Here is a 25,546-nt window from a genome sequence, read left to right as displayed (position 1 = left end):
AGTTTTACTGTATCGGACAAAATGGAGAGTGAAGTCTCGAGTAAGTTTTAGTACATTTATTTTCAACTATGAATAAAGAATTGAAATAAGTTTAAGAATTATAGTAAATTATGATCACAGTAAAGCTGTGGAAATTACTGAAATGACTTCACGCACGGCAGAATTTTCAAAACCAAATGCACAATAATGAACATGTTTTTGAACAAATATTTGATATGGAGGATAAAACCATTTATGCAGAATTATTTGCTGAATGATTTAAATCTTTGAAGAGTTGTTGGAACAATTTTTTTTCTCTTTCAGGCTACTGTTTTGTTTTCCCTCCCAGAGGATGCACAAGTAAGCAACCGCAGTAATTGTAACAACATGACTGCACCATTACTGGTAATCAGCTTTGAGGGTGGTCATTCTCTCAGCATGAATTTCTCTAGGGTCAACACATCATACAAAATGGATGTACTAACTATTTCTTGCAATTGGAGTGACCATACACATTTTCCAAATGCAAGTTCCAAAGGTAAGTTATTATCTGTAACTATAGATGCTTCAGACATACAGATTAATGCAATTTTGACGGTTGGAGCATTCCTATGGCTAGGTCAGGATGGCACTTTACTGATTGTAGAGGTGGAAAACGAAGAGCAGTGGTGTTTCAGACAGTAGGATAAAGCTAAAATATCCAGATTTAAATGGGGAGAACAGGTAGAATTTATTTTGATTGAGCTGGGGGATTGCAAAGCATCAGTCACTTTGCTAACAGGCAGTAGAATTAAAGTTGATTAAATTAGACAGATGTGTATTGACAATCACAAATGCTGTCTCTTCACAGCAGTGGTGGGTGCTGACATTTTAAAACCTTAATAAGGTGGGATTGTTGGTGACTCAGATATACATTAATCTGATGCTAATGATCACGTGGAAAGTGTAGGCTGAAAGAACAACTTGATTAATTCTCCAAAACTCCTTTGGAAAGGAAAATGGTGCCAAAGGACCGTAAACATGAAGATCTCTTAAATAAGGCTAGAAATTATACTCCAGTTGGCTTTCATTTCATAAATTACAAGCCTACAATACAGAGTGGAATCACAGACGTTTAGAGAAATAGCAACTGAACGAGATTGTCAATGGACTTCTATAGGTTATGACACCCTTACTGAATTGTTTGAAGAATTAATCTTGAGCAAATGTAATGGAGTGGATGTGGCTTATTGGATAAAATGCTTTTGGCAGTTTATGGTGTGAACTGGAAGAGGCTCTGCTGAGGCAGTGCCAGCATATTATCATTAAGCAAAGTGATATAGATAGGTTACAGTGGGCAAAACATTTGGCAGTTGGAGTATAATATGGGAAAATGTGAGGCTGTCCACTTTATTGGGAAGAATAAAAAAGCAGAATATTATTTAAATGGAGAGAGACTGCAGAATGCTGTAGTACGTATGCTGTTTCCCGTTGTTGGAGAATCTAGAACTAGGGGACAAAGTTTCAGAAAATGAGTCTCTTATTTAAGATGGGGATGAAAAGGAATTTTGTCTCTTGAGGGTGTTTCATTTTTGGAATTCTGTCACCTGGAGATCAGAGGGTATTTTATGTACTTAAGGCTTAGTTGGACAGATTTATGATCTATAGGGGAGTCCAGTGTTATATGGGGCAGGCAGGAAAGTGGAGTTACGGTCACATTCAGATCAACCATGGTCTTATTGAATGTCTACCCTTTGTATTTCCTGTTTGGTAAGTGACCATATATGTTCACGCTAAAAATTACATAAATCATTCTGCAAGTGCGTAATGAGGACCATTGAAGGACAAAATCAAGTTCAATAATGTGACCTTTTTAATTTTATTGTGGATTGAAAATTTGAATTGTGCTTTGATAACATTCTATGATTTCTCATGATTCCGCTAAGTTATTTTTGTTGTAAAATTACTGTTTTGAAAACATTTCCAGGTTTTTTGATAAAATCTTCAAGGTCGATGGACATCAGTGCAAAAATAAATACAACATATAAGTGTACAAGTGATTCTACCATGCACATGAATAATGTAAACCTAACTTTGAGCCATGTTCGAATGGAAGCTTTTCCACCAAATAATAATTTCAGTAAAAATGGTAAGTAAGCATTTTCGGCTTTGACACAGTATCAAATTTTTCAACTAAATAATGTTTGACGGTAGTTGAATTTCTTTCATGTATTTATAATCAGATCGATTTTACTTTTAGAAACGCAATGTCCTGCTGATGTGACTCCAACTGGACCTACAACAACGCTGGTTACGACCCTGACTCCAACTACGGCAGCACCTCCAACACCTCAGAATCCTATGACCGGAAATTATAATGTCACCGATAGCAATGGGATCTGTTTGCTTGCCAAGATGGGACTACAGCTCAACATTACGTACACAACCCCAGATAATAAGGTCATCAATTTGATTCTTTACATTTGAAGTAGTATAAAGCTACAGGGATGGTGCAGGAGGGAGGGTTTCAGATTTCTGGATAATTGGGGCTCATTCTGGGGTCGGTGGGACCTCTAGAAACGGGATGGTCTACACCTGGACCAGAGGGGTACCAATATCCTGGGTGGAAATTTGCGAATGCTCTTCGGGAGGGTTTAAACTAGTTCAGCAGGGGATTGGAAACCTGAATTGTAGCTCCAGTATACAGGAGGTTGCGAGTAGTGAGGTCATGAGTAAGATTTCAAAGTTGCAGGAGTGTACCGGCAGGCAGGAAGATGGTTTAAAGTGTGTCATCTTCAATGCCAGGAGCATCCGGAAAATGGTGGGTGAACTTGCCGCATGGGTTGGTACCTGGGACTTCGATGTTGTGGCCATTTCGGAGACATGGATAGAGCAGGGACAGGAATGGTTGGTTGTTGCAGGTGCTGAGGTTTAGATATTTCAGTAAGCTCAGGGAAGGTGGTAAAAGAGGGGGAGGGGTGGCATTGTTAGTCAAGGACAGTATTACGGTGGTAGAAAAGACGTTTGATGAGGACTTGTCTACTGGGGTAGTATGGGCTGAGGTTAGAAACCGGAAAGGAGAGGTCACCCTGTTAGGGGTTTTCTATAGGCCTCCGAAAAGTTCCAAAGATGTAGAGGAAAGGATTGCAAAGATAATTCTGGATAGGAGCGAAAGCAACAGGGTAGTTGTTATGGGGGACTTTAACTTTCCAAATATTGACTGGAAACGCTGTAGTTAGAGTACTTTAGATAGGTCCATTTTTGTCCAGTGTGTGCAGGAGGGTTTTGTGACACAGTATGTAGATAGGCCAACGAGAGGCAAGGCCATATTGGATTTGGTACTGGGTAATGAACCAGGACAGGTGTTAGATTTGGAGGTAGGTGAGCACTTTGGTGATAGTGACCACAATTCAATTACGTTTACTTTAGTGATGGAAAGGGATAGGTATATACCGCAGGGCAAGAGTTATATCTGGGGGAAAGGCAACTATGATGCGATGAGGCAAGACGTAGGATGCATCGGATGGAGAGGAAAACTGCAGGGGATGGGCACAATGGAAATGTGGAGCTTGTTCAAGGAACAGCTACTGCGTGTCCTTGATAAGTATGTACCTGTCAGGCAGGGAGGAAGTGGTCGAGCGAGGGAACCGTGGTTTACTAAAGCAGTCGAAACACTTGTCAAGAGGAAGAAGGAGACTTATGTAAAGATGAGACATGAAGGTTCAGTTAGGGCGCTCGGGAGTTACAAGTTAGCTAGGAAGGACCTAAAGAGAGAGCTAAGAAGAGCTTGGAAGGGACATGAGAAGTCTTTGGCAGATAGGATCAAGGATAACCCTAAAGCTTTATATAGATATGTCAGGAATAAAAGAATGACTAGGGTAAGAGTAGGGTCAGTCGTGGGAAGTTGTGCGTGGAGACCGAGGAGATAGGAGAGGTGCTAAATGAATATTTTTTGTCAGTATTCACACAGGAAAAAGACAACGTTGTCGAGGAGAAGACTGAGATCCAGGCTACTAGACAAGAAGGGCTTGAGGTTCATAAGGAGGAGGTGTTAGCAATTCTGGAAAGTGTGAAAATAGATAAGTCTCCCTGGGCCAGATGGGATTTATCCTAGGATTCTCTGGGAAGCTAGGGAGGAGATTGCTGAGCCTTTGGCTTTGATCTTTAAGTCATCTTTGTCTACAGGAATAGTGCCAGAAGACTGGAGGATAGCAAATGTTGTCCCCTTGTTCAAGAAGGGGAGTAGAGACAACCCCGGTAACTATAGACCAGTGATTCTTACTTCTGTTGTGGGCAAGGTCTTGGAAAGCTTTATAAGAGATAGGATGTATAATCATCTGGAAAGGAATAATTTGATTAGAGATAGTCAACACGGTTTTGTGAAGGGTAGGTCGTGCCTCACAAACTTTATTGAGTTCTTTGAGAAGGTGACCAAACAGGTGGATGATGGGAAAGCAGTTGATGTGTATATGGATTTCAGTAAAGCGTTTGATAAGGTTCCCCACTGCAGAAAATACGGAGGCATGGGATTCGGCGTGATTTAGCAGTTTGGATCAGAAAGTGGCTAGCTGGAAGAAGACAAAGGGTGGTGGCTGATGGGAAATGTTTAGACTGGAGTCCAGTTACTAGTGGTGTACCACAAGGATCTGTTTTGGGGCCACTGCTGTTTGTCATTTTTATAAATGACTTGGAGGAGGGCGTAGAAGGATGGGTGAGTAAATTTGCAGATGACACTAAAGTCGGTGGAGTTGTGGACAGTGCGGAAGGATGTTACAAGTTACAAAGGGACATAGATACGCTGCAGCGCTGGGCTGAGAGGTGGCAAATGGAGTTTAATGCAGAAAAGTGTGAGGTGATTCATTTTGGAAGGAATAACAGGAAGACTAAGTACTGGGCTAATGGTAAGATTCTTGGTAGTGTGGATGAGCAGAGAGATGTCGGTGTCCATGTACATAGATCCCTGAAAGTTGCCACCCAGGTTGAGAGGGTTGTTAAGAAGGCGTATGGTGTGTTAGCTTTTATTGGTAGAGGGACTGAGTTTCGGAGCCATGAGGTCATGTTGCAGCTGTACAAAACTCTGGTGCGGCCGCATTTGGAGTATTGCGTGCAATTCTGGTCGTCTCATTATAGGAAGGATGTGGAAGCATTGGAAAGGGTGCAGAGGAGATTTACCAGAATGTTGCCTGGTATGGAGGGAAGATCTTATGGGGGAAGGCTGAGGGACTTGAGGCTGTTTTCGTTAGAGAGAAGGTTAAGAGGTGACTTAATTGAGGCATACAAGATGATCAGAGGATTGGATAGGGTGGACAGTGAGAGCCTTTTTCCTCGGATGGTGATGTCTAGCACGAGGGGACATAGCTTTAAATTGAAGGGAGATAGATATAGGACAGATATCAGAGGTAGGTTCTTTACTCAAAGAGAGTAGTAAGGGCATGGAATGCCCTGCCTGCAACAGTATTGGACTCGCCAACACCAAGGACATTCAAATGGTTATTGGATAGACATATGGACGATAAGGGAATAGTGTAGATGGGCTTTAGAGTGATTTCACAGGTCGGCGCAACATCGAAGGCCGAAGGGCCTGTACTGCGCTGTAATGTTCTATGTTCTAAAGCGGGAGGTAATTCCGTGTTTTGCCATAGGGACAGGCCACTATTTCCCTTGAGCCTGCTCGGCTATTTAATAAGACACTGCCTGAACTGAATGTGACCTCAACTCCCATCTTTCTGTCTACCCTCTATACCCTTTGACTTGTCAATCAAGAATCTGTCCAATTCATCTTAAAAAATACTCAAATCACCCAGCCTTCGCTGGTCTCTGTGGAAGAGAATTCTGAGAGAAAATTATCCTCATCTCTGTCTTAAATGGAACACCGCTTATTTTTAAACTGTGTCCCGTAGTTCTAATCTTTCCTACAAAGGAAAACCTCTGAGCATCCAATATGTAATTTTGAAAAGAATTAATCTGTAACCTACGGAATGATTGTAGTATAATCAAGCCCATTTCACCATAGCATGGACAACTGCATCAGTCTACTTGGATGAGCGTGTCCTGTACTCACTCGATCATGGGATTGCCTTATTTCATGGCTTGCATACAAAGTCATTATAGCACAGAGGGAGTCCATTGGGTTTATGCACCATATAGAATGATTTGGGTCATGTTTGTTGGCCCCAAAATATATGCAGTCCATCCGAGCTAACGTTCCTTGGGAAGGAAGTACCTGATCAGATGCAAAGTTGCAGATGGACTAAGTCTGCCAGGACAGACACGGTGGACTGAATGGCCTCTTTCTATGCTGCACATATGGTTCTATGGATAATGTGCTGTTTACTGTAATTTGGTTGGATAAAATCAAATATTCCATGGACTGATCTAATGTAGATTAGCTTTGAGCAGATACCAGGTAAATGTATGAAATAAACTTGTTGAGACTATTTCCCTTTTAGTCAAATAACTTTATCATCAGCTGTTTGGGGGAATGCATATGATATGTAGTAATTTTGGAACTGTTTCACATCTGCATTCATGGGTTCAGCTCATCGATTGAATGACTGTATAAATATGGAATATTCTTTGTTACAGGTGCCTGAAACTAATTATTTAATTAACAGAACTTAGATTCATGCATTTTATTAAAATGCATTATATTGTCTTCACATCTATTGTAGATCAACATTTGTGTAATTTAGCAGTGTTGTTAAATTTTATAAATATTGCTTGCACCATGTTAACATTAGTTTTCACAGCAACACTTGCTTAGGCCATGTTTTTGTTGGTTGTACTCTTGCACCTGAGCAAAAACGTAATGCCTCACTCTACAAATGTAAATATGTAATCTAGGTTGATGAGCAGTAGTTGTGAGTATTAATCTGTAACACTTTAAAACTAGAGGCAAAGGAACATTGTTTTTGCAACGAGTGGTCAGGATTTGGAATGATAGGTGGTAGAAGCAGCATTCAAAAGGGAATTGAAAATATTTTAAAGGAGAAAGATTCAAGGAAAGAGGCACTAAATGGTGTTAACTGGGTTGCTCTTAAGAGTCCCGGTACAGACTCAAAATGGCTGAATTACCTTCTATTCAGTGGTTATACATTCTTTAAGGAGTTGCTGTTTGAGCTTTAGCAGACTGTGTATTAACTACAGTCCAGCTAAGTCATTTTAAACCTTGTGGACAGACTCGGTCTTCGTTTTCTAAATATTGATTTAATATTTTTGTGGTTACTCAGTTTCTGTGGAAATTAGATTTTGTTTCTGTATCTTGGTCTGATGGTGTGGCATCATCCACCTTTTCAAAGCAGACAGGATAATGTATGGAGTATTCCGCATGAAATTACTTTTTTGTCTTGAACAGAAGGTTTAAAGAGAGAGCTTAAATTATAATTAACCCATTCCAGATTTTAAATAGACAGACCATTTTCACCAAGTTCCTTGAAATTGCGCCTAATGGAGTGTCCAAAACTATGTACACTACCTATAGCCTAATTATAACTTCTTTGTTTTGTGTTAAATTCCATTTATAACACTCAAAATGACATTCTTGAATTTAGCTGCTGGGTGTATAAACCCTGCAGGAGATGATGGCAGGTAATGTAATTCAGAGGCCCAGACTAATCCTCTAGGATATGGGAACTAGTGGAACTTAAATTCAATTAATTAATAAAAGAATGGACTTGAAGGGAAATTCAGAAATGGTGACCATGAAACTCTTATCAATTGTCGTTTTTTAAAACAATCTGGCTCACTAATGTCTTTAGAGATCAAAACCTGCCTTCCTTAGCTGTGTTTACAACTCGGTGTTCATTCATTGAGTAAAGGATGACATGGAGACAGTCTAGTCCTTATTTACAAACCAGCAAAGCACTGGTGTAGACTCCTTTTCCTTCCATACTTGAGCATAATTCCATAATCTTTCCCCAATTAGTAACAGCTGTTCTCATTTACAAACTTTTAAAAAATAAATTTAGAGTACCGAATTATTTTTTCCAATAAGGGGCAATTTAGCGTAGCCAATCCACCTACCCTGCACACTTGTGGGGGTGAGACCCACGCAGACACGGGGAGAGTGTGCAAATTCCACACGGACAGTGGGCCGAGATCAAACCCGGGTCCTCTGCGCCATGAGACAACAGTGCTAACAACTGTGCCGCCCTCTCACTTACAAACTAAAGCATGCACTTCATTGTAACAGGGTTCCACCATTAATAACCTGGTCTGGCCTACTTGTGACTCCAGACTCTCAGCAATGCAGACTGATGGCATGATTGCTAAATTTACCGATGAGAAAGATAGATAGGAAAGTAAGATGTGAAGAGCATATAAGGAGGCTGCAAAAGGATCGTGCCCATAATGTGGGAACATGTGCGATTGTCCATTTTTGCTGGAATTTATTTTGAGCGTAGAAATATTTCCATTAATTCCATCCAGAGTCTTTGAATATTTTTAAAGCAGAGGTAGATAGATTCTTTATAAGCAAGGGGTGAAAGGTTATTGGGGACAGGTTGGAATGTGGCGTTGAGGTTTACAGTCAGATGTGCTATGTATTGAATGGCAGAGCAGGCTTGAAGACTGAGTGGCTTACCCCTAATTCATATGTTCATATGTCAGACTATTAACTGCCCTCTGAAATTGACCCGCAAGGAGAATTGGGAATGGGCAACAAATGCTGGGCTTGGCAGTGGAACCCACACCCTTGTGGCTGCTACTGCAAGTAGAGAGATGAGCTCTGTTGCTGAAATGATCAGTGGGTGACAGTTCACCAAGAGTGTTACAGTGACTGTCCTTTGTTAAGAATCAAGTGCAAGCTGTCAGAGGATGCAGCGTTTAACTTCTTAGCCACTGTACTGAAATTCATGTTGTTGTTTTATCTCACCAAATCAGATAGCTGTGTTTGATATTATTCCTGTGAGAGCTATAGTGCCATGCACAACTGTGGTAGGCACGAGTTGTATCCTCTGGCATATTAATAAATATATATCAATCATATTTTTATTAAATTTGTTAGGGAAATGGTGCCAGAATGGGAGCCGCCTTTTGTCTTGTCGGAGATAGGAACAAATCTACAATTCTTTTTGGAGGTGGGGAGATGACAGTATTGGAAATCCCCTCTGATCTGTGTAACAATTGAAGATTTGTTGATACATAATCTTGCATAAAGGGTGGCCTGTGCAGATGTAAAATTCCAAAGAGCTTTGGCATGTGTCAAGTGTAATAAACAACTCTACAACAGCCAAGGGAGTTGTTTTCCCTTTCGACCTACCCATGGTGATAGACTGGCATCATCACATCACTTGCTATCTATCCTAGCTGCTGCTGTTGGCAAATTCGTGCTTCTACTCTCAACAGAAATGGCACTCGGCTGGGTAGGTGCTGAGAAATCGAGCCTACTCTTTACATCTGTGGCCAATGACATCAACTAAAATAGTCCTTCAACCAGAGTTCTTGGAAAATACACTATTTAAATATTGATAATATGCTTTAGGTGTGTGTGTTGGCCTGAGGATGCTCTGAGATACAGCCTTTCTAGAGACTCCAGGGTCATGTGTTATGCTGCGGGTCATTCAGTTGTTGTGCAAAAAGATTTCCTTATGCAGACCCTGAATCAGAAAGGCACAAACTGCATTGGGGTTTATGGTGGTGTTTGGTCTTATGTTCAGAGGTTGTAACTCATCCATGACTTGACGGTGGTCGCAGGGTTGAGAACGGCGGTGGAGATGGAGGAATTACATATGAACGGGGGTGTTAATATCTTGGAGAAAAAAATGGAAGAAGTAAAATCATGCTTGGTTACTTGTTATAATAACTACCTGCATTATTGCAGAGTAGAATGTGAATGTGTCTATTTTCTTCTCAATAGACTGCATTGAAAGTTTTTAACATCCAGCCAAACTCAACAGGTGCAGATGGAAACTGCACCAGTGATCATGCATCTCTTCAATTGACAGATGGCCTGACCAAGCTGAATTTTGTATTTGTTGTGGTGAGTTATGGATGTTCTGAATTAAATATATACATTATACAAATTCATTTTGTATTTTTGGAAGAAACCGTGGGGTTTTCTCCCATTTCCCTGCCTCTTGTTAAAGTGATAGCTTTGTGTTGAGTAAAATCCATTGGCGGTGCTCTATTTGGTTAAGCTGCCTTTGATCTTTCTTCATGCATGAACATAAAATAAGCATAATAATCTTTATTGTCAGGGCAGCACGGTGGCACAGTGGTTAGCTTTGCTGCCTACGGCGCTGAGGACCTGGGTTCGAATCCCGGCCCTGGGTCACTGTCCGTGTGGAGTTTGCACATTCTCCCCGTGTCTGCGTGGGTTTCGCCCCCACAACCCAAAAGATGTGCAGGATAGGTGGATTGGCCACACTAAATTGCCCCTTAATTGGAAAAAATAATTGGGTTCTCTAAATTTAAAATTTTTAAAAAATCTTTATTGTCACAAGTAGGCTTACATTAACACTGCAATAAAGTTACTGTGAAACTCCCCTAGTTACCACATTCTGATGGCTGCTCAGGTACACAGAGGGAGAATTCAGAATGTCTAATCCACCTAACAGCACGTCTTTCGGGACTTGTGGGAGGAAACCGGAGCACCTGGAGGAATTTGCAGACACAAAGAGAACATGCAGACTCCACCCAAGCTGGGAATCGAACCTGGGATCCTAGCGCTGTGAAGTAACAGTGCTAACCATTGTGCTACAGTGCCGCCCAATTTCCGTGCATTACCAATTTCTGGAGCATTAGAGCTCAGGCCTTCCTTGGCTTCAGCTGATTCTGGAGCTCCACTTGGAATCATCAGATAGTATTAAGAAATTATTAACTTTCTACCTATCGTGAAATTGTTGAGACAATCATAGTTCCCCTTCTGCACCCCACGATAGGAATTACTAACTGATTACAGACAAGGAACCTATTTAGGACTTTATATGGCCTGTATCATATAAGGTCTGCACATATATATATTTACCTGCAGATCCATTGGCTCCTTCTACTGAAATAGCCTGAATCCTTGGTCATAAAACAACTTTTCAAATTCAGTTAAATGGAGTCACAATAATAGAGTTATCCATTTCAGTTTTTGGATTGTCAGTTATGTAGTCCTTGGCAGGGGGTTGGGCGGTTATAAATTAGGGTTAAGTATATACAGGTGATTAAATATGCTCAAGTAGTTATCCATAGAGACACTTATTGACACTAGTGGGGGAGTAGAGGTAGGAGTAAAAAAATAATACCTGTTGAGATTTTCCAGTGTTTTCTCTTTGGTAGAGTTAGCAGTAAATTGCTAAATTTCACTCTGAATAAATGTGAATAAATCTAAAACTGAGTAAAGATTGACGGCTGATTTCCTCCCTCAATTGGTCAGGAGTTTAACTTCAGTCCATGGGTATGTAATAGATACATTGAATTTGGAGACCAAGGGATCGAGAATAAGTAATCTTCTCCAGTCATTATAAATGAACCATTAAATGGCAAATTGGGGCATAGTAGTGTAAGACAAGGACAGGGAACTTAACATAAGGGTGGTCAGGAGATAGGGAAGGGGGTAGTAGGGTTTGGTATTTTATTTTAGTGTTGTTGCGTGTGTCGCCCCGCTTGGTTGTTTAAGAAATGTTAAATTGTTAAAACTGTGAAAATTACAAATGCTTCAATAAAAATATATATTTTTTAAATGGCAAATTGGGTTAGCCTGCCTCAACATTGTCTTGCCCTATTAAGTTTTAAATGTACAACGCTGTCCTTTCTCTGTGGATGAAGGATTGTAACTGATGTTGTACTGGTTCTATTCATTTAAATTGATATTCTACTTGAGGCAATATTCTGTTGTGCAAAGAATTGCTGACTTTACTATTATTTTCTACAAAGTCTTTTCAAAATAATGCCCACTGGCTTTGTAAAGAACTAGCTCTCTGTTACTCAAATGTGACTGCAGAATGATACCCAGCTTGTCATGTGAAATCTGGTATCTTTTTTTGTTCAGAATGCTACCACCAGCAAGTTTTATCTGAAGGAGCTCTCCGTTTCCATTGATTTGCCTGCTGCTCGGGGTAAGTTTCAACTTTCTGAAAATGCATCCTGGTGCAGTTGAAATGGTAGGTAGTTTTCTATTATTCAGATTGACCAAGGTGTACGCTATTTGGATTTGAAAAACTCAAAATCTTCTAGAAGGAGCTGTCACTTAAACATTGGGCAAGATATTTATAGATGGGACAGTGATATGTTACTACCAGGCTTCTATTTAATGCATCTTAAATTAATGGATATGCAATGTCACTCAATTTCAGAAGTTGCAAAATGTTATTGAGAATATTTGTAGAACTTGCAACTGGGTCCTGCAATTTGACTGCTGGGAGTTAGCAGCATGTGGGGTGGGGGGGATTCATTAGTCTGGAGGAGGATCTCTGTTGTGACAAAACTGAGGGATGTGATGTCATATTTGGCTCACTGCTGAATTTCTAGTGTTTGAGCAACAAGTACACTGCAAGGACATGTTCCTAGCTGCACTATTCTTTCCTGGTTTCATCTATGTTAGCAATGTTTATAATTGTTAATTAGTAGCAAAATGTTGTTCAAAATCTTTGTTTGCATTCAATTTTTTTTTAACGACCCCATACTAAGATTTATCTCCAAGTTCTGCTGCCCCTACACCACTTTAGAACTGTGCCATTTTTCTCTTGTGTGTTGCCTTTCCCTATCTCTTCTGCCAATATGTATTCTCCTGTGCTTTTCACGGGTACTGGCAAACTGATGGTGAGTATTGTAACAGACTTTGACCTATATTGTGGTGAATGCAAAAGGAAGCAGGTGACAGTACAATTTACTGTGGAGGAGTGAGGTAATTTATATTGGGGAGTTGTGGGGGTGTTTAGAGGAATATCCTCAATGGAAAGATGTGATTCAGGGTGTGCCGAGGAGGATAAAGCTATAAAAAGTAACTTCCTTTCACTTGTAATCTATTCCCCTGTTTATACAAGTTATGGTAAAATATTAGTTAAGCTCTAGTTGCAACCCAAACTACGGACAGTATACTATCATTACAGAAATAGGAAAGATCTAACATTCAAAGTTTTGAAAATTTATAACGGTTAGTTTAACGGGGCAGGTTATCTCCTTTGGTTGAGTAATGGTGATTCGCTCAAGAAATCGAAGGCTCGTGAACTGTACAAGAAGAACCGATATATGCAGGGAAAGATTTATCTGCAGTGAGAAACCTTTGTTTTGAACTTAGTTATTTTTCATCTTCCTACTTTTTGATGTTGGTCGAAATTGAGATTGTACCTCTATTTAAGATTCTTGCTTAATCCAAACTAATCATTATAACTTGTCGACTGGAGGAAATAATTCGGATGGTGTCTTAATTGATGTGGTACTGGACAAATAATCCAGAAATTAGTTCCAAATCCTACCGGGGCCATTTGGAAAATTGAATTCTGTAAACCTCTGGTAACATGTCGATCAGCACCAGGAAAAACAAATCATAAACTTTAAAAGCCAATTTAGTTCACAAAATGTATTTCAGGGCATCTGACCTACATGTAACTTTAGCACCACTCTGTGCTTGAGCCCTAATATCCTCAATGACTAGAAATGGGCAACAAAATGCCAATGTCACTGATCTCAAAACAACTCCAGTACAGGGCTCGGTATGAAATAAGTTGTCATTCCTCAATTGCCCCAAATGGAAGGCTAATATTCATAACTTTGATACTGTTTACTATGGGAACATTTTTATTTTTCACTTTCTATTGCCTCCCTTGACATTGCAACAGCCTGAAGTTTGTTCCTTTGATTTTCACATTTAGGGAAGCCTTTTATGGCCAAAAATGAAAGCCTGAACTATCTACAGACGACTTTAGGCAAATCTTATGTGTGCCGTTCTGAGCAGACACTGCAGGTGAACCCAAACTTCTCCATCAATGCATTTGAGATCCAAGTTCAGCCATTCAGAGTAAACGACTCAAAATATGCAACTGGTAGGTTCAGTTTTAAGATGTTAATACTTTGCTAACTGCATCATGTGAACAGAAGTGCAGCTTGCTGTGTTGCAAGTGGTATGTAATTAATTGTGTACTTTCTGATCTCCCCTTTACATCACGTTTTGTGTTCCTAGACATGGTAGTTAAGAGACTATCTCCTAGACATTTTGGTCATGCATATCTTCAAATAATTTTATGAAGATTTAATGCTAAGTTGGTAGCAGAAGTGTTCAATTGCACTATAAAATATAACATATTGGCCTCAATTAGCTTGGTGTATAGAAATGAAAGATGCATTGACCATGGTGCTAAATGCATGCATTTTAACTACTTTGTGTCTTCTGCATTATTCAAGGTTCTGAAGGTAGCTTTAAGCAATTAATTGTTAACTCTTTTTGTTTTTTTAACAGCTGAAGAATGCCAAATGGATAAAGATAATATGTTGATCCCAATCATTGTTGGTGCAGCTCTTGCTGGCCTTGTGCTGATTGTGTTGATTGCTTATCTGATTGGAAGGAAGAGGAGCCACGCTGGATATCAAACCATCTAACCTCACATAGATTTAGCTATTCCACCTCTGTAACTAATTCTTTTTCAAAGAAATGCACACACATTCTCTCTGGAATCTTGGGCATGGACCTGCGTTAAAGGGAGTTAAGAGAAAAACGTTTACTGACAAATGGAGTCCTCTGCCTGACAACTTGCTTCTAACATTGTATGTTTTAATCATTTCCCAACACGCCCTTGCCCCATCACCCCTAGACCTTAAGATGGGGTATAATCAATCCAGCATCCAACTCTGGGGTAGGTGTCCCAATTGGGAAATAAATACATGGTAGTTAAATGTAAACTGAAACCCAAGACCTACCCCAATTAGAAAATGCAGTGTTTCCAGGAAGGTTTGCACACTTAATTTGGGTTGTGAGGGAGTGGCAACCGGGTGCCAACTTTCCACAGTTCTGCTCTCCAACTGGTTCCTTTATCCCAAGAGCAGATGCACTGTGGGCAAGGGAAAGAGACTGGGCTTGTTTATATTATAAAGTGCAGCCAACCAAAAGAGACCAGTTTTTTAGCAGAGGCTATGCTACTATACTGCAAAAACACCTTAGGAAAAGGACTGTTTGCAAGTAAATTAATAACATTTCACACTTCTGTGTAACTGAGTGTTAATTTCTGCTTTACAAAAATAACGGTGTGTTGTGCGAACGTGATTTTTTTTGGTTAATTAGAGGTAACCTTTCCATAGGGGTGTATATATGCATACACAAACACGTGTGCCTGTAAATTAGGCTATTTGCTAATTATGCTCCCATCCTCTTTCTTCTCTTCCCCCCCCCCCCCCACCCACCCCACCCCCCCAAATTAAAATAGCATTATAAATAAGTTACAATAGTTGCCATTTGTAGATTTAAATTTGCGTTGCGTATTCTTTAATCATTGGAATGATACCTTTAGGAAAGGACTTGTCATCTGCTCCTTGACATTTTTCCCCCTTCAAGAAAGAATACACCTTGGTGTAGATTGTGTCGCAGTGTTTGACCTTTTTGCGAAGCAAAGCATAACATTGCTCTCACCTTGGTAGCCTTTCACTGTTGTTACCATTCACAGTGATTGTATGGATATAAAACAAAGTGCATTGGGTGTGAGCAGCTTTTTCTGTATAAATCAGTGTTAAACCTGAAACAGCTTCACTAATTACTGATAGATTAACCCAGCTGAATGTGAATCAAATCTAGGGTTCAAACTAGTTCAAATGGTAGTCATCTCATATACGTGTTGTGTGAACTTTGATCTGTAAACTTGGTTGGACTAAAGTTTACCCCAGCGCATTTAGCATGCACTGTTCTCACCAATGCTCTCAATATAAATATAATTTAAGCTTGGTTTAACTTGATGGCCACCTGTTTTAAATCTGGTTTATGGTACTTAACTTTTTTCTTGGGTTATATTTTTAAGCTGTTGATTTATGCTTTTGGGTGATCTTGATTGGGTGCTCTGCAAATGGTTAGGAGCTGGCACTCTCCCCCTTTTGTTTTAATCAATTAAACCGTGTGCGTTTTTTTGTGACTGCACTTTTTCAGGCATGTCTTACCGTATAAAGAAATTTCAGCCTGCCAATCGTGCTTAAGAGCTTGTTTGGGACTGTTGACTGAAGACTTGGCACATAAGGTGTATGCATTGCCTATAACCGTGCTAATAAAGAATTTGTTTCTCAAAGGGCTATGTGCTGGTTTACCTTCTTCTGTTAAAGGCATTTGGCCAACTCTCCTGATAGGATAACAAAGGGAATCTTTTGTCGCACAATCACTTACCAAGTGTTGATCATTTGCTGTGGAGAAAGTCAGTTTCTAAGATTGCATCTGGTTAGAACTCTTTGTATTGGGAAGGAGGAGGCAAACATTCTTGACCATGTAACTACATCAAGTCTGAAGTTATGCTTGTATGATTTCCTGCAGCATATTTAGAGCTGTTTTGTTTTACAAGAAATATTTTCATCAACATTGCAAGTTGCTCAGTTTTTACATGACTTGCTTGATTTGACCTGTTTGCACTCTGTTCCATTTCTTTTTTGTACTTTGCTTTTTTGAGTTTTTTTGTTTCTGTAATCTAGTTTGATGTTTGAGATGAAAATTTTCCTGACTTGTACTTGTGCACCAATAAAATTATTTCTATTCTGTCTGCCAAACATGTTTTTAAGTTTATATTAAATGCATAGTCCGATTGGTCTATGACAAAAGATTCTCTTACCAAGCTTTAGGATATCTGCCCAAATTTCCTGATGTGGCTTGGTGTCAAATTTTATTTGATTAAAGCTCCTGTGAAGTGACTCGGGACGAGATACAGTATAATTGTAAGTTTGTTGTGTAATGTCCCAATGAATTCTAATAGATTTGCCACTTTGCATGGGCAGATTCACCAAGCGTAGCAAATTGTGCACTAGAATGATACCCTGCGATTTTCCTTTCCTTGTGTCTTAGCTTCCTATTTGTTCTCCATTTTACGTCACAGAATAAAGAGCAAGTTGTGATGGGCCCCAGGTTAATCTGAGATTTCAGTTCTGTCTTTCAGCAATGAGACAATTAAGGAAGGATAATTTTAGATGTTGAATTATGAAGATATCAAAATGGAGCCGACTGAGTAAAGTGTTACAAGCAAAGATCCTGGGCTTGGGCACAGACACGAGCAAAGATCCTGGGCTTGGGCACAGACAATGTCAAGCAGCAACCAAAATCTCTCAAGCCTCTTTCAGCAAAGTGCCAATAGACTGAATCTTGTTTTGCCAATTTGACGAAAATGCTGGAGACATCACGCAAGTTTATATTGGGCTAGCTGATTTCATTATGAGCTAGAGGTCACGGTTTATCACTCTATCTCCTATAAGACTTGGGTCGTATTGATGCTGCCACTTTCCTGTTGGGCCATTATGATGTGGGTGCATATCATTACTAAAGTGCAAGTATAACTCAAAAGTCTCATCAGGAGTGGATGATCATTTCAAACTGGTTAAGCCAAGAAATATGTAAGTGATTTGGGGTGGTCCACAGCAGCAGTCTCTCAGTTCGAGGATGATGCCTACTCGAGAGTTGTGAGTTTCTGCCATGGGTCTTCCTTCAGGTGACTGAGCAGGAAGATTCTTGACCCGCAGATATTTGGGCACAAGGTAGTGCTTTTGGGGTACTGTTCTTTTGAATAGGAAAAACAGGTTGTTTATTTTAATATCTGCCTGGTTGGAGACCGCGTCATTTTTATTGCCATGACGCAGTGGCAAATATGGTGTAAGCTGGTTTGTCTATATGTTAGACCTTGAGAAAATTTCACTAACCATCTGTATGTCTTGGTGGAGTGCATTGTATAGTATTTACAGCACAGTAACTGCATAGGTATTTCTGCTCCATGCAAGCTTCCTCCAATCCTTCATCTAGACCCAACAGTATATACATATATTTCTTTCTCCTCAGAGGATCCCTACATTACAGGAGGCCATTCGGCCCATTGGGTCTGCACCAACCCTCTGAAAGAGCACCCTACCTAGGCCCAACCCCCACATTATCCCCGTAACTCCACCTAACCTGCACATCTTTGGACTGTGGGAGGAAACCGGAGCACCTGGAGGAAATGCACACATGGAGAGAACCTGCAGACTTCGCACAGACCGTGACCCAAGCCAGGAATCGAACCTGGGACTCTGGAGCTGTGAAGCAATTGTGCTAACCACTATGCTACCGTGCTGCCCACAGTAGTTCATTCCTTCAGCATTGGGAAACTTGCCTTCAGTTAATTTCTCTTCCTCTGCATTCGTCTTGTGCCTGTAATGAAACCTTGCAACTCATGTTTGTGCTCCAGCCTAGCACATTGCCACACTGTGCAAAGCAGCCAAGAACATAATATTGCTGCCTCCCTCTTGGCTGCCATGCACATTCCATGGCAACTGAGGCCGCTAGCTGGATATTGTTTCTTTGCCGAATAATCAAGAATTGTGTAGTAGGACTTTTGTTTTCCTAATGTTGCTTCACAGAAATGTTCCAGCATTTTGTCAGCTTTGAGGTGCTCTCCTCGTTCATGTAACTTGCTGGGGACCTATGTTGAAGCAGCACAAGGTTGACCTCTTTCCAGTAACAATGTATTGAGAAAGATGAAATGACCGGATAGTCATCTGTTTGATTCATAGATACTTTGTACCCCATTGCTGCTACCTGATTTTGTGTGGCTAAACCTGTTTGTCTCTGCCTTTATCCTTGAAATCTATCATTGCTTGAGAATATAGCCCAGAATTACGTTGAATATGTCACACACAAACAGGCCTCTTTGGCCTAACTATTCATGCTCTACGAGACCTGTCTTCATGTTTTTTTAAAATAGAGCTCCTTCAGAAAAAACTTGCTGGTAGTAGGCCACTCTGAATGAGCACCCTACCTAGGCCCACTCCCCCGCCCTATCCCCGAAACCCCACCTAATCTGCACAATTGGACTGAGGGGGGAAACCCACACAGACATGGGGAGAACATTCAGACACCACACAATCTCCCAAGACCGGAATCAAACCCGGGTCCCTGCCGCTGAGGATGCAGTACTAACCACTGTGCCACCCACTAGTTCTGACACAGCCTATTCTCCCTTGTGTGTTTATCCAGCTTCGCTTTAAACAAATAGAAAAATTGAAAATTGATGATGGTGCACACATTGTCTTGATGACCTCTTAATCCCACTTTCCAACTCAAGGTCACAATGTTTCCAGGTAGGATGATTTTGCCTCTACCACTCTCCAGGCAGTTTATTCCTGGCCTCAGTGAGTAAGTGTCTCTTCCATCCCCGCCCCCTCTTGTTCCCTTCTACCAATTACTTTAAACCTATGCCCCCTGATTATTGTCTCATTTTAGGCTAATTGTCTCAACCATTCCATGTTGTGGCAAGTTCCACATTCTAATCACCTTCGGGAAAGAAGTTACTCTTTTCCTCATTGGATTCATTAGTGACGATCTTGAATTTATGGCCCCTACTTTTGCACTTGCACAGTGAAACATTTCTACATGTACCTCATGAAACCCTTCATAATGTTAACCTCCAACGGGTCTCTCCTCAAGTCTTTACAGGAGAAGAGAGTTCCAAAGTATTCAGTCATTCCTGATGGGTATAATCTCAGTTCTGGTATTCTAGTAAATATATATATTTTGCACCTTCTCAAGTGCCTCTTTTCATAATATATCGGCCAGAACTATACAGTACTCTCCCTCTCCAAGTATGAACCTGTTTAACCTTGCACAACGTGAATGTGTGGCGATGGTCGCATAATGGTACTGTTCCTAGACAAGTACGATATGGGGCAAGGAGACACCAGTTTACCTCACCGTGGCGACTGGTGGGATTTGAATTCAAGCAAACAATTAATAAACCGAGGATAAAAAGCTATTGTCTCAGTTAAAATGGCCAGAAACTACCAGATTGTCATAACCCACCTGGTTCACTAATCTTCAGTGAATGAAATCTGTCCTTACCCGGTCTGGCCTACATGTGACTGCAGATACACAGCAATATGGGTGAATTTGAAGTGCCCTCCGCAATGGCCCAGCAGGTCACTCAATTCTACTAAACTCCCACCAAAAGGTTGAAAAAGAATAAAACCAAATGGACCACCTGCCATTGAACTAGCCTGAAGATTCCCGCAGCTGCTGTCAGTTTAGTACCGACGGTGAACTCTCGACAATTTTTCCATCTGCCACCCTGGACAGATTTTTTTATGAGTGAGGCCCAGTGCAGTCTGAAAAGCCTGCATCCAAGTTCTACTGTTTGAAACATCATATACAATCGGTCCATGCAGAATAGCTTTTATTGAAGGTCAGAAGTCCTTTTAACACAGACACATTATTCTCTGTCTTCCATAGAAATATTATCTGTCTTCCATTGAAATACAAAAGATTTACAGTGCTTTAGAATTCAATGCCTTCCTATTATATTTGGTTTTAATTATGCCCTCCACATTCTATTAATCCATTATAACAAATAAATTAATCTTAATAAGTGGGCAAGTAATCTATCTAGTTACAACTGCCCTCTGACCACATTGAATGATCTTGCATTATCCACTACCATTTGATCTCAGTAATTCGATTCCCCTGATTGTGACAGTCTTTCATTCCCACAGTTAACTGTAGTCCAACAAGGGCAAAAGATAATCCATTTCGGCTCGAGATCGGAGCCTCACTAGACATGTAGGAGGGCCGGTGAGATGCGGGCTACAACATTAGCCAGATTTCCAAACCTCAGACCTTTAAGATTATAAGAATGATACAGATATGGAAAGTCTTCAGACATATTTAATCATGCACATTGTCTCTAACCCTAGCTGTAGCAATCGCTTCCCAAAGCAATTCTTGGAATGAAACGATTGCGTGCAACATTACTTCAGGTTTGCGTGTAAAAAAAATCTTCCTGAATTCCTAAATTTAAAAAAATGTAATAATTTATCTGCTTTAAATCCAGATTGAGGCTTTTAATTAAAACATTGTTCTTCCAAGTAAAGCAGAGATTTTAAACCACTATTAAAATGTTACCAGGCTATTTACCGGCAAAACTTATCTTTTGTACAACAGGATTATTTTTGAAATCTTTGAATGATAAGGTTCCTTGATAAAACGGAGGCTGAAAACATCACCCCAAATCCCGCCACCCATACTGGCCTTTTGGTAATGATCTTTGTGATGTTGCTAGGATTCATTCTCACAATAGAGAGCATGAAGTTAAAGGACTTGGGGGGAGGTAAAGAGGGTGGCCCACAGTTTAGTGCAAGCCCTAGAGGAAACATGGAGTGAGCAATATAGAAGCCAAGATGGGATTAATGGATGAGGAAATTGACCATCACGGCTACTGGGATTGGGCCACAATATTTTGCCAATGTTCCTGATTGACCTGCGTGCCCAGTGATTAGTTTAAACTAATACTAGGATCTGACAATTTAACGAACAATGCCTGAGGCTCACTACAGTATTACAGAGATATCAAACTTTTAACAGGATCTGTTGACTTATGCTTCAATTTGTACATCTTAGCCCGCTATTCTTTAAAATGTAGAACCTGCAACAATGTATTTGCCCGTTTAAGAAATGGAACACACTCCTGATTTGGAGGGCGGTGCCTCCAGAATGGATTCTCTCCTTAGATCATTTGGTAATACACCATTAACCCCCCACACATTGAGCTCATCAAAGATGCCAGTTTCGATCATCTCCTCTTGCCACGGGATAGGGATGTTACCAGTCGCAAATTCATCAAAAAAAACCTTGTCTGCGTCTTCAAGGTTAATGCCTTTCACAGTTGAGAAAGCGCCCACATCTTGAATGTCCTTTGCATACACTGTTTTAGAGTCTGGCGTAAATGGAGGTAGGAGTATACCTGCAAGGGACCGGGCAAAGAATCAACAGTGATCAACATTAATACACCCCATGATTTTCCTGTTGAAAATCCTACACTTCCCCTTTCGAATGAGAGTCCCGTACAACTCCGAGAGAGTACTGCCCTGAGTACCAGAGCTTTTGGCCTGGGCTCTCTGAAGATTCCAAAGTTCCACTAGAGGGAGTTCTCCCAGTTTTCTGGTCCACTGCCCCTTCTTCAACCAGCACCAACAAGTGAAACAATTGAACTGCTGTTGTGGAGGCTTGCTGTGTAACATTTAGCTGCTGGCGTTTAGCCCACATAGCAACAGGGACTACAATTCTAAAGCAATTTGGGGGAGTTACCTTGAGACATTTCTCAGATGTTATATAAATGTAGGGCCTTTGTGTCTTTATTCTGTACACAATATAAATACATTTATGTGTGAATATTGTTAAACTTCTTTTACAGAACAAACACTCCACAGCTGCAAACCTTATTGTCTGCAATTGTGATGCCTGGCCATTGTTTCTCCTGCCAACAATTCCCATTCAATTCAGGCCTAGGGCTGAATCTTGTGCTTAATGATCATAGAATTATAGAATTTACAGTGCAGAAGGAGGCCATTCGGCCCATCGAGTCTGCACCGGCTCTTGGAAAGAGCTCCCTACCCAAGGTCCACAGCTCCACCCTATCCCCATAACCCAGTAACCCCACCCAAGACTAAGGGCAATTTTGGACACTATGGGCAATTTAGTATGGCCAATCCACAACCCGCACATCTTTGGACTGTGGGAGGAAACCGGAGCACCCGGAGGAATCCCACGCACACACGGGGAGGATGTGCAGACTCCGCACAGACAGTGACTCAAGTCAGGATTTGAACCTGGGAACCTGGAGCTGTAAAGCAATTGTGCTATCCACAGTGCTGCCCATGATCTGACCTCGATAGGAGTGTTACAAACTATATATCCTTTAGGATCTTGATACTGGGCTCTATCTAATAACTTCAGCTGCTATTTAACAGACAGATATAGATAATAAAAGCAAAATACTGCAGATGCTGGAAATATGAAATAAAAACAAAATGCTGGAAAACCTCACTAGGTGGCAGCATCTGTGAAAAGGAAAACAAAGTTAAGGATTCACGTCCATGGATTTGACTATTGGACTCAAAAACTCTGTTCCACTCTCCACAGATGCTTCTAGACCCTGGGCAGGATTCTCCATTTTGCCAGCACCCGGGGGTTTCCCGACGGCGTGGGGCTGCCCTACAATGGGAAACCCCATTAACCGGCCGGCGTAACGGAGAATCCCGCTAGCGGGTCGGGACAAAAATGTGGGGCGGAGAATCCAGTCTCCAGTTTATCTCTCAGATGATGCCAGAGCTGCTGAAATCCACCCCCTCCCCACCCCCAACTTCCCCTCCCACGCCCTCCCCCCTGCTCTCCTCCCCCCCCCCTCCCCCCACCCCCCCTCTCCCCCCCCTGCTAGGGAAGGGCTTAATTACCAGAAGGTACAGCTTTAAGGTGATTGGTAGAAGGATTGGAGGGGATATTAGAATCATAGGACCATAGAATCTCTACAATTCAGAAAGAGGTCATTCAACCCAATGAGTCTGCACCGACCCTCCGAAAGAGCACCCTACCTTGGCCCACATCCCCACCCTATCCCCATAACCCCAGCTACCCTTTTGGACACTAAGGGGCAATTTAATATGGCCAATCCACCTAACCTGCAAATCTTTGGACTTATTAAGAACCCAAGAATTAGGAAAAACTTTTTCATCCAGAGGGCGGTGGATATCTGGAATTCACTGCCCGGATTGGTAGTTGAGGCAGAAATTCTCAACTCATTGAAAGGGTACCTGGATCTGCACTCAAGGTGCTGTAACCCATAAGCCTATGGACCATGCGCTGAAAGGTAGGATTAGAATGATACAGCTAGTTTCTTTTTAGTTGGCACAGACACAAACACCTCTTTCTGCGACAAATGTTTTTTATGGTTCTATAGTTCTAATATCCTTCAAGAAGAGAAATCAGTCGTCCTTATCCAATCTGGGCTATACATGGCTACAGACCCACAGCAATGTGGCTGACACTTAACTCCCCCTGAAATGCTCTTGCGTTCTAATAAAACCAGAAGGAGCACTCGTCACTGATGTAGGCATTGAATTTGGATGCGACAAATACATACACAATCCATTTGATCTGGAAAAGTGCTCCTCATTAACTAGTGCCAAAACTGAGAAAGTCCAATATAGTTATTCTCCCACTATCATAGCTGGGATATCCGGTTCCATATACCCATACGCCCACACACATTCCTGACATCTTTGCTGTACCTCATTCTGAATTGTCTTCACTTCTTGGGCCTTTAGTAAGAAAACACAAATTTTATCCTTGGCACCTCTTGCCTCAGTTAACGCAAATGTGGGCTTGTGTCAAGGTGAAACAGTCCGACATTCACAGGATAGATTCTGAACCGTATTTTGGAATATTATTGGAGGAAGTTCTAGACTAGGGCTCTCATAAAAATGTGATCCCAATGCCTCACAAAATTGCAGAATTAAAGAAGTTGATTTTTATACTTTACCAGCTTCAAGTTTTCTCCAGTTAATATTCTTAAAGAAAGGATGGGCCTTTATTTCATCGCAACCTTCATTCTTAAATCCAAGGCGTTTTTCAGGATCTTTCTCCAGCAAGGCCTCACAAAATAATTTGCTCGGCTCGCTGAACTTTTCACTATAAGTCGCCGGGTCATTCAAAATCCGCCGCTTCACCTCCTTGTTCTCAACCTGGTGACAGGACAGAAAACCGAGATAATTGTGCAAAGTACAACATAATCCATCTTTGACAGAGGTACCAATGATTCCCACTCCTGTGGTGTTTCCCTATGTCTCTGTAATCTCTTACCCTTCCAATATTTATTCAATGTACTTTAGAAAGCTATTATTCAATCTTTGAGGCTGCCCATTCCAAATCACAGCAACTTATGGGGTAAAAATTAACGTTTCCCCATGCTGCATTGCTTTCTGACCCATCCAACATCGGAAACAGTTTTTCCTTGTTTACCCTAATGTGACGCAGTGGTTAGCACTGCCGCCTCACAGCACCAGGGACCTGGGTTCAATTCCGACCTCGGGTGACTGTTTGGAGTTTGCACTTTCTCCCCATGTCTGCGAAGGGTTTCCTTCAGGTGCTCCAGTTTCCTCCCACAGTCCGAAGGTGTGCAGGTTACATGGTTTGGCCATGCTAAATTGCCCGTTAGTGTCCAAAGAGGTGTGGTTTAGGTGGATTGCCCATGCTACCTTGCCCCTTAGTGTCAAAAGGTTAGGTGGGGTTAGGGGGATATGGTAGTTGAGTAGGCCTGGGTGGGGTGCTCTTTTGGAAGGTCGTTGCAGACTCGTTGGGTCGAATGGCTTCCTTCTGCGCTATATTGATTCTATAGATTAAGGAACAGAAGGAGACTACAAAAGACCCCAAAAGGAGGGCAATGAAAGATCCAAGAAGGAGCACAGCAGGAGAATTACAGAACTATAAAAAAATCAACACTTCACCAGAGACAGACCTGGCCAAAGAAAGGAGTCGGGGAGGCGCGTAAATCCAGCCACACTGCTCCGCCGCCGGTCCGCCGATTCTCCGGCGACCAGAGAATCTCCGCCACAGCGCCGGTCGGGGCCATTAAAAGCGCCCCCCCCCCCCCCCCCAGCGATACTCCGCGCTCGACGGGCCGAGTGCCTGTCGGCG

The 25,546-nt window shown here is 41.4% G+C and overlaps 2 protein-coding genes across 2 annotated transcripts in view; one reads left to right on the top strand and one right to left on the bottom strand.

Annotated features, from left to right (window-relative positions):
• LOC140428188 (lysosome-associated membrane glycoprotein 1-like) overlaps positions 1 to 16,617 on the top strand; it is a 40,027-nt gene extending 23,410 nt beyond the window's left edge. Inside the window, exons 3-9 of the mRNA XM_072514359.1 lie at positions 304 to 517; positions 1,946 to 2,107; positions 2,219 to 2,418; positions 9,815 to 9,937; positions 11,936 to 12,002; positions 13,758 to 13,928; positions 14,342 to 16,617. Coding sequence (XP_072370460.1) covers positions 304 to 517; positions 1,946 to 2,107; positions 2,219 to 2,418; positions 9,815 to 9,937; positions 11,936 to 12,002; positions 13,758 to 13,928; positions 14,342 to 14,481 — 1,077 coding nt within the window. The 3' untranslated portion in view covers positions 14,482 to 16,617. The remainder of the gene's footprint in view (positions 1 to 303; positions 518 to 1,945; positions 2,108 to 2,218; positions 2,419 to 9,814; positions 9,938 to 11,935; positions 12,003 to 13,757; positions 13,929 to 14,341) is intronic.
• A 3,621-nt stretch (positions 16,618 to 20,238) lies between these two features.
• Positions 20,239 to 25,546, bottom strand: part of grk1a (G protein-coupled receptor kinase 1 a) — a 130,373-nt gene continuing 125,065 nt past the window's right edge. Inside the window, exons 6-7 of the mRNA XM_072514357.1 lie at positions 24,393 to 24,594; positions 20,239 to 21,818 (exon numbers count right to left, since the gene is read on the bottom strand). Coding sequence (XP_072370458.1) covers positions 21,523 to 21,818; positions 24,393 to 24,594 — 498 coding nt within the window. The 3' untranslated portion in view covers positions 20,239 to 21,522. The remainder of the gene's footprint in view (positions 21,819 to 24,392; positions 24,595 to 25,546) is intronic.

This window comes from Scyliorhinus torazame, chromosome 8 (assembly GCF_047496885.1).
Source record: "Scyliorhinus torazame isolate Kashiwa2021f chromosome 8, sScyTor2.1, whole genome shotgun sequence".
NCBI classification, from domain to species: domain Eukaryota; kingdom Metazoa; phylum Chordata; class Chondrichthyes; order Carcharhiniformes; family Scyliorhinidae; genus Scyliorhinus; species Scyliorhinus torazame.
The sequence above is the reverse complement of the archived record's forward strand: the minus strand, read 5'-3'. Positions and strand labels throughout refer to the sequence as shown.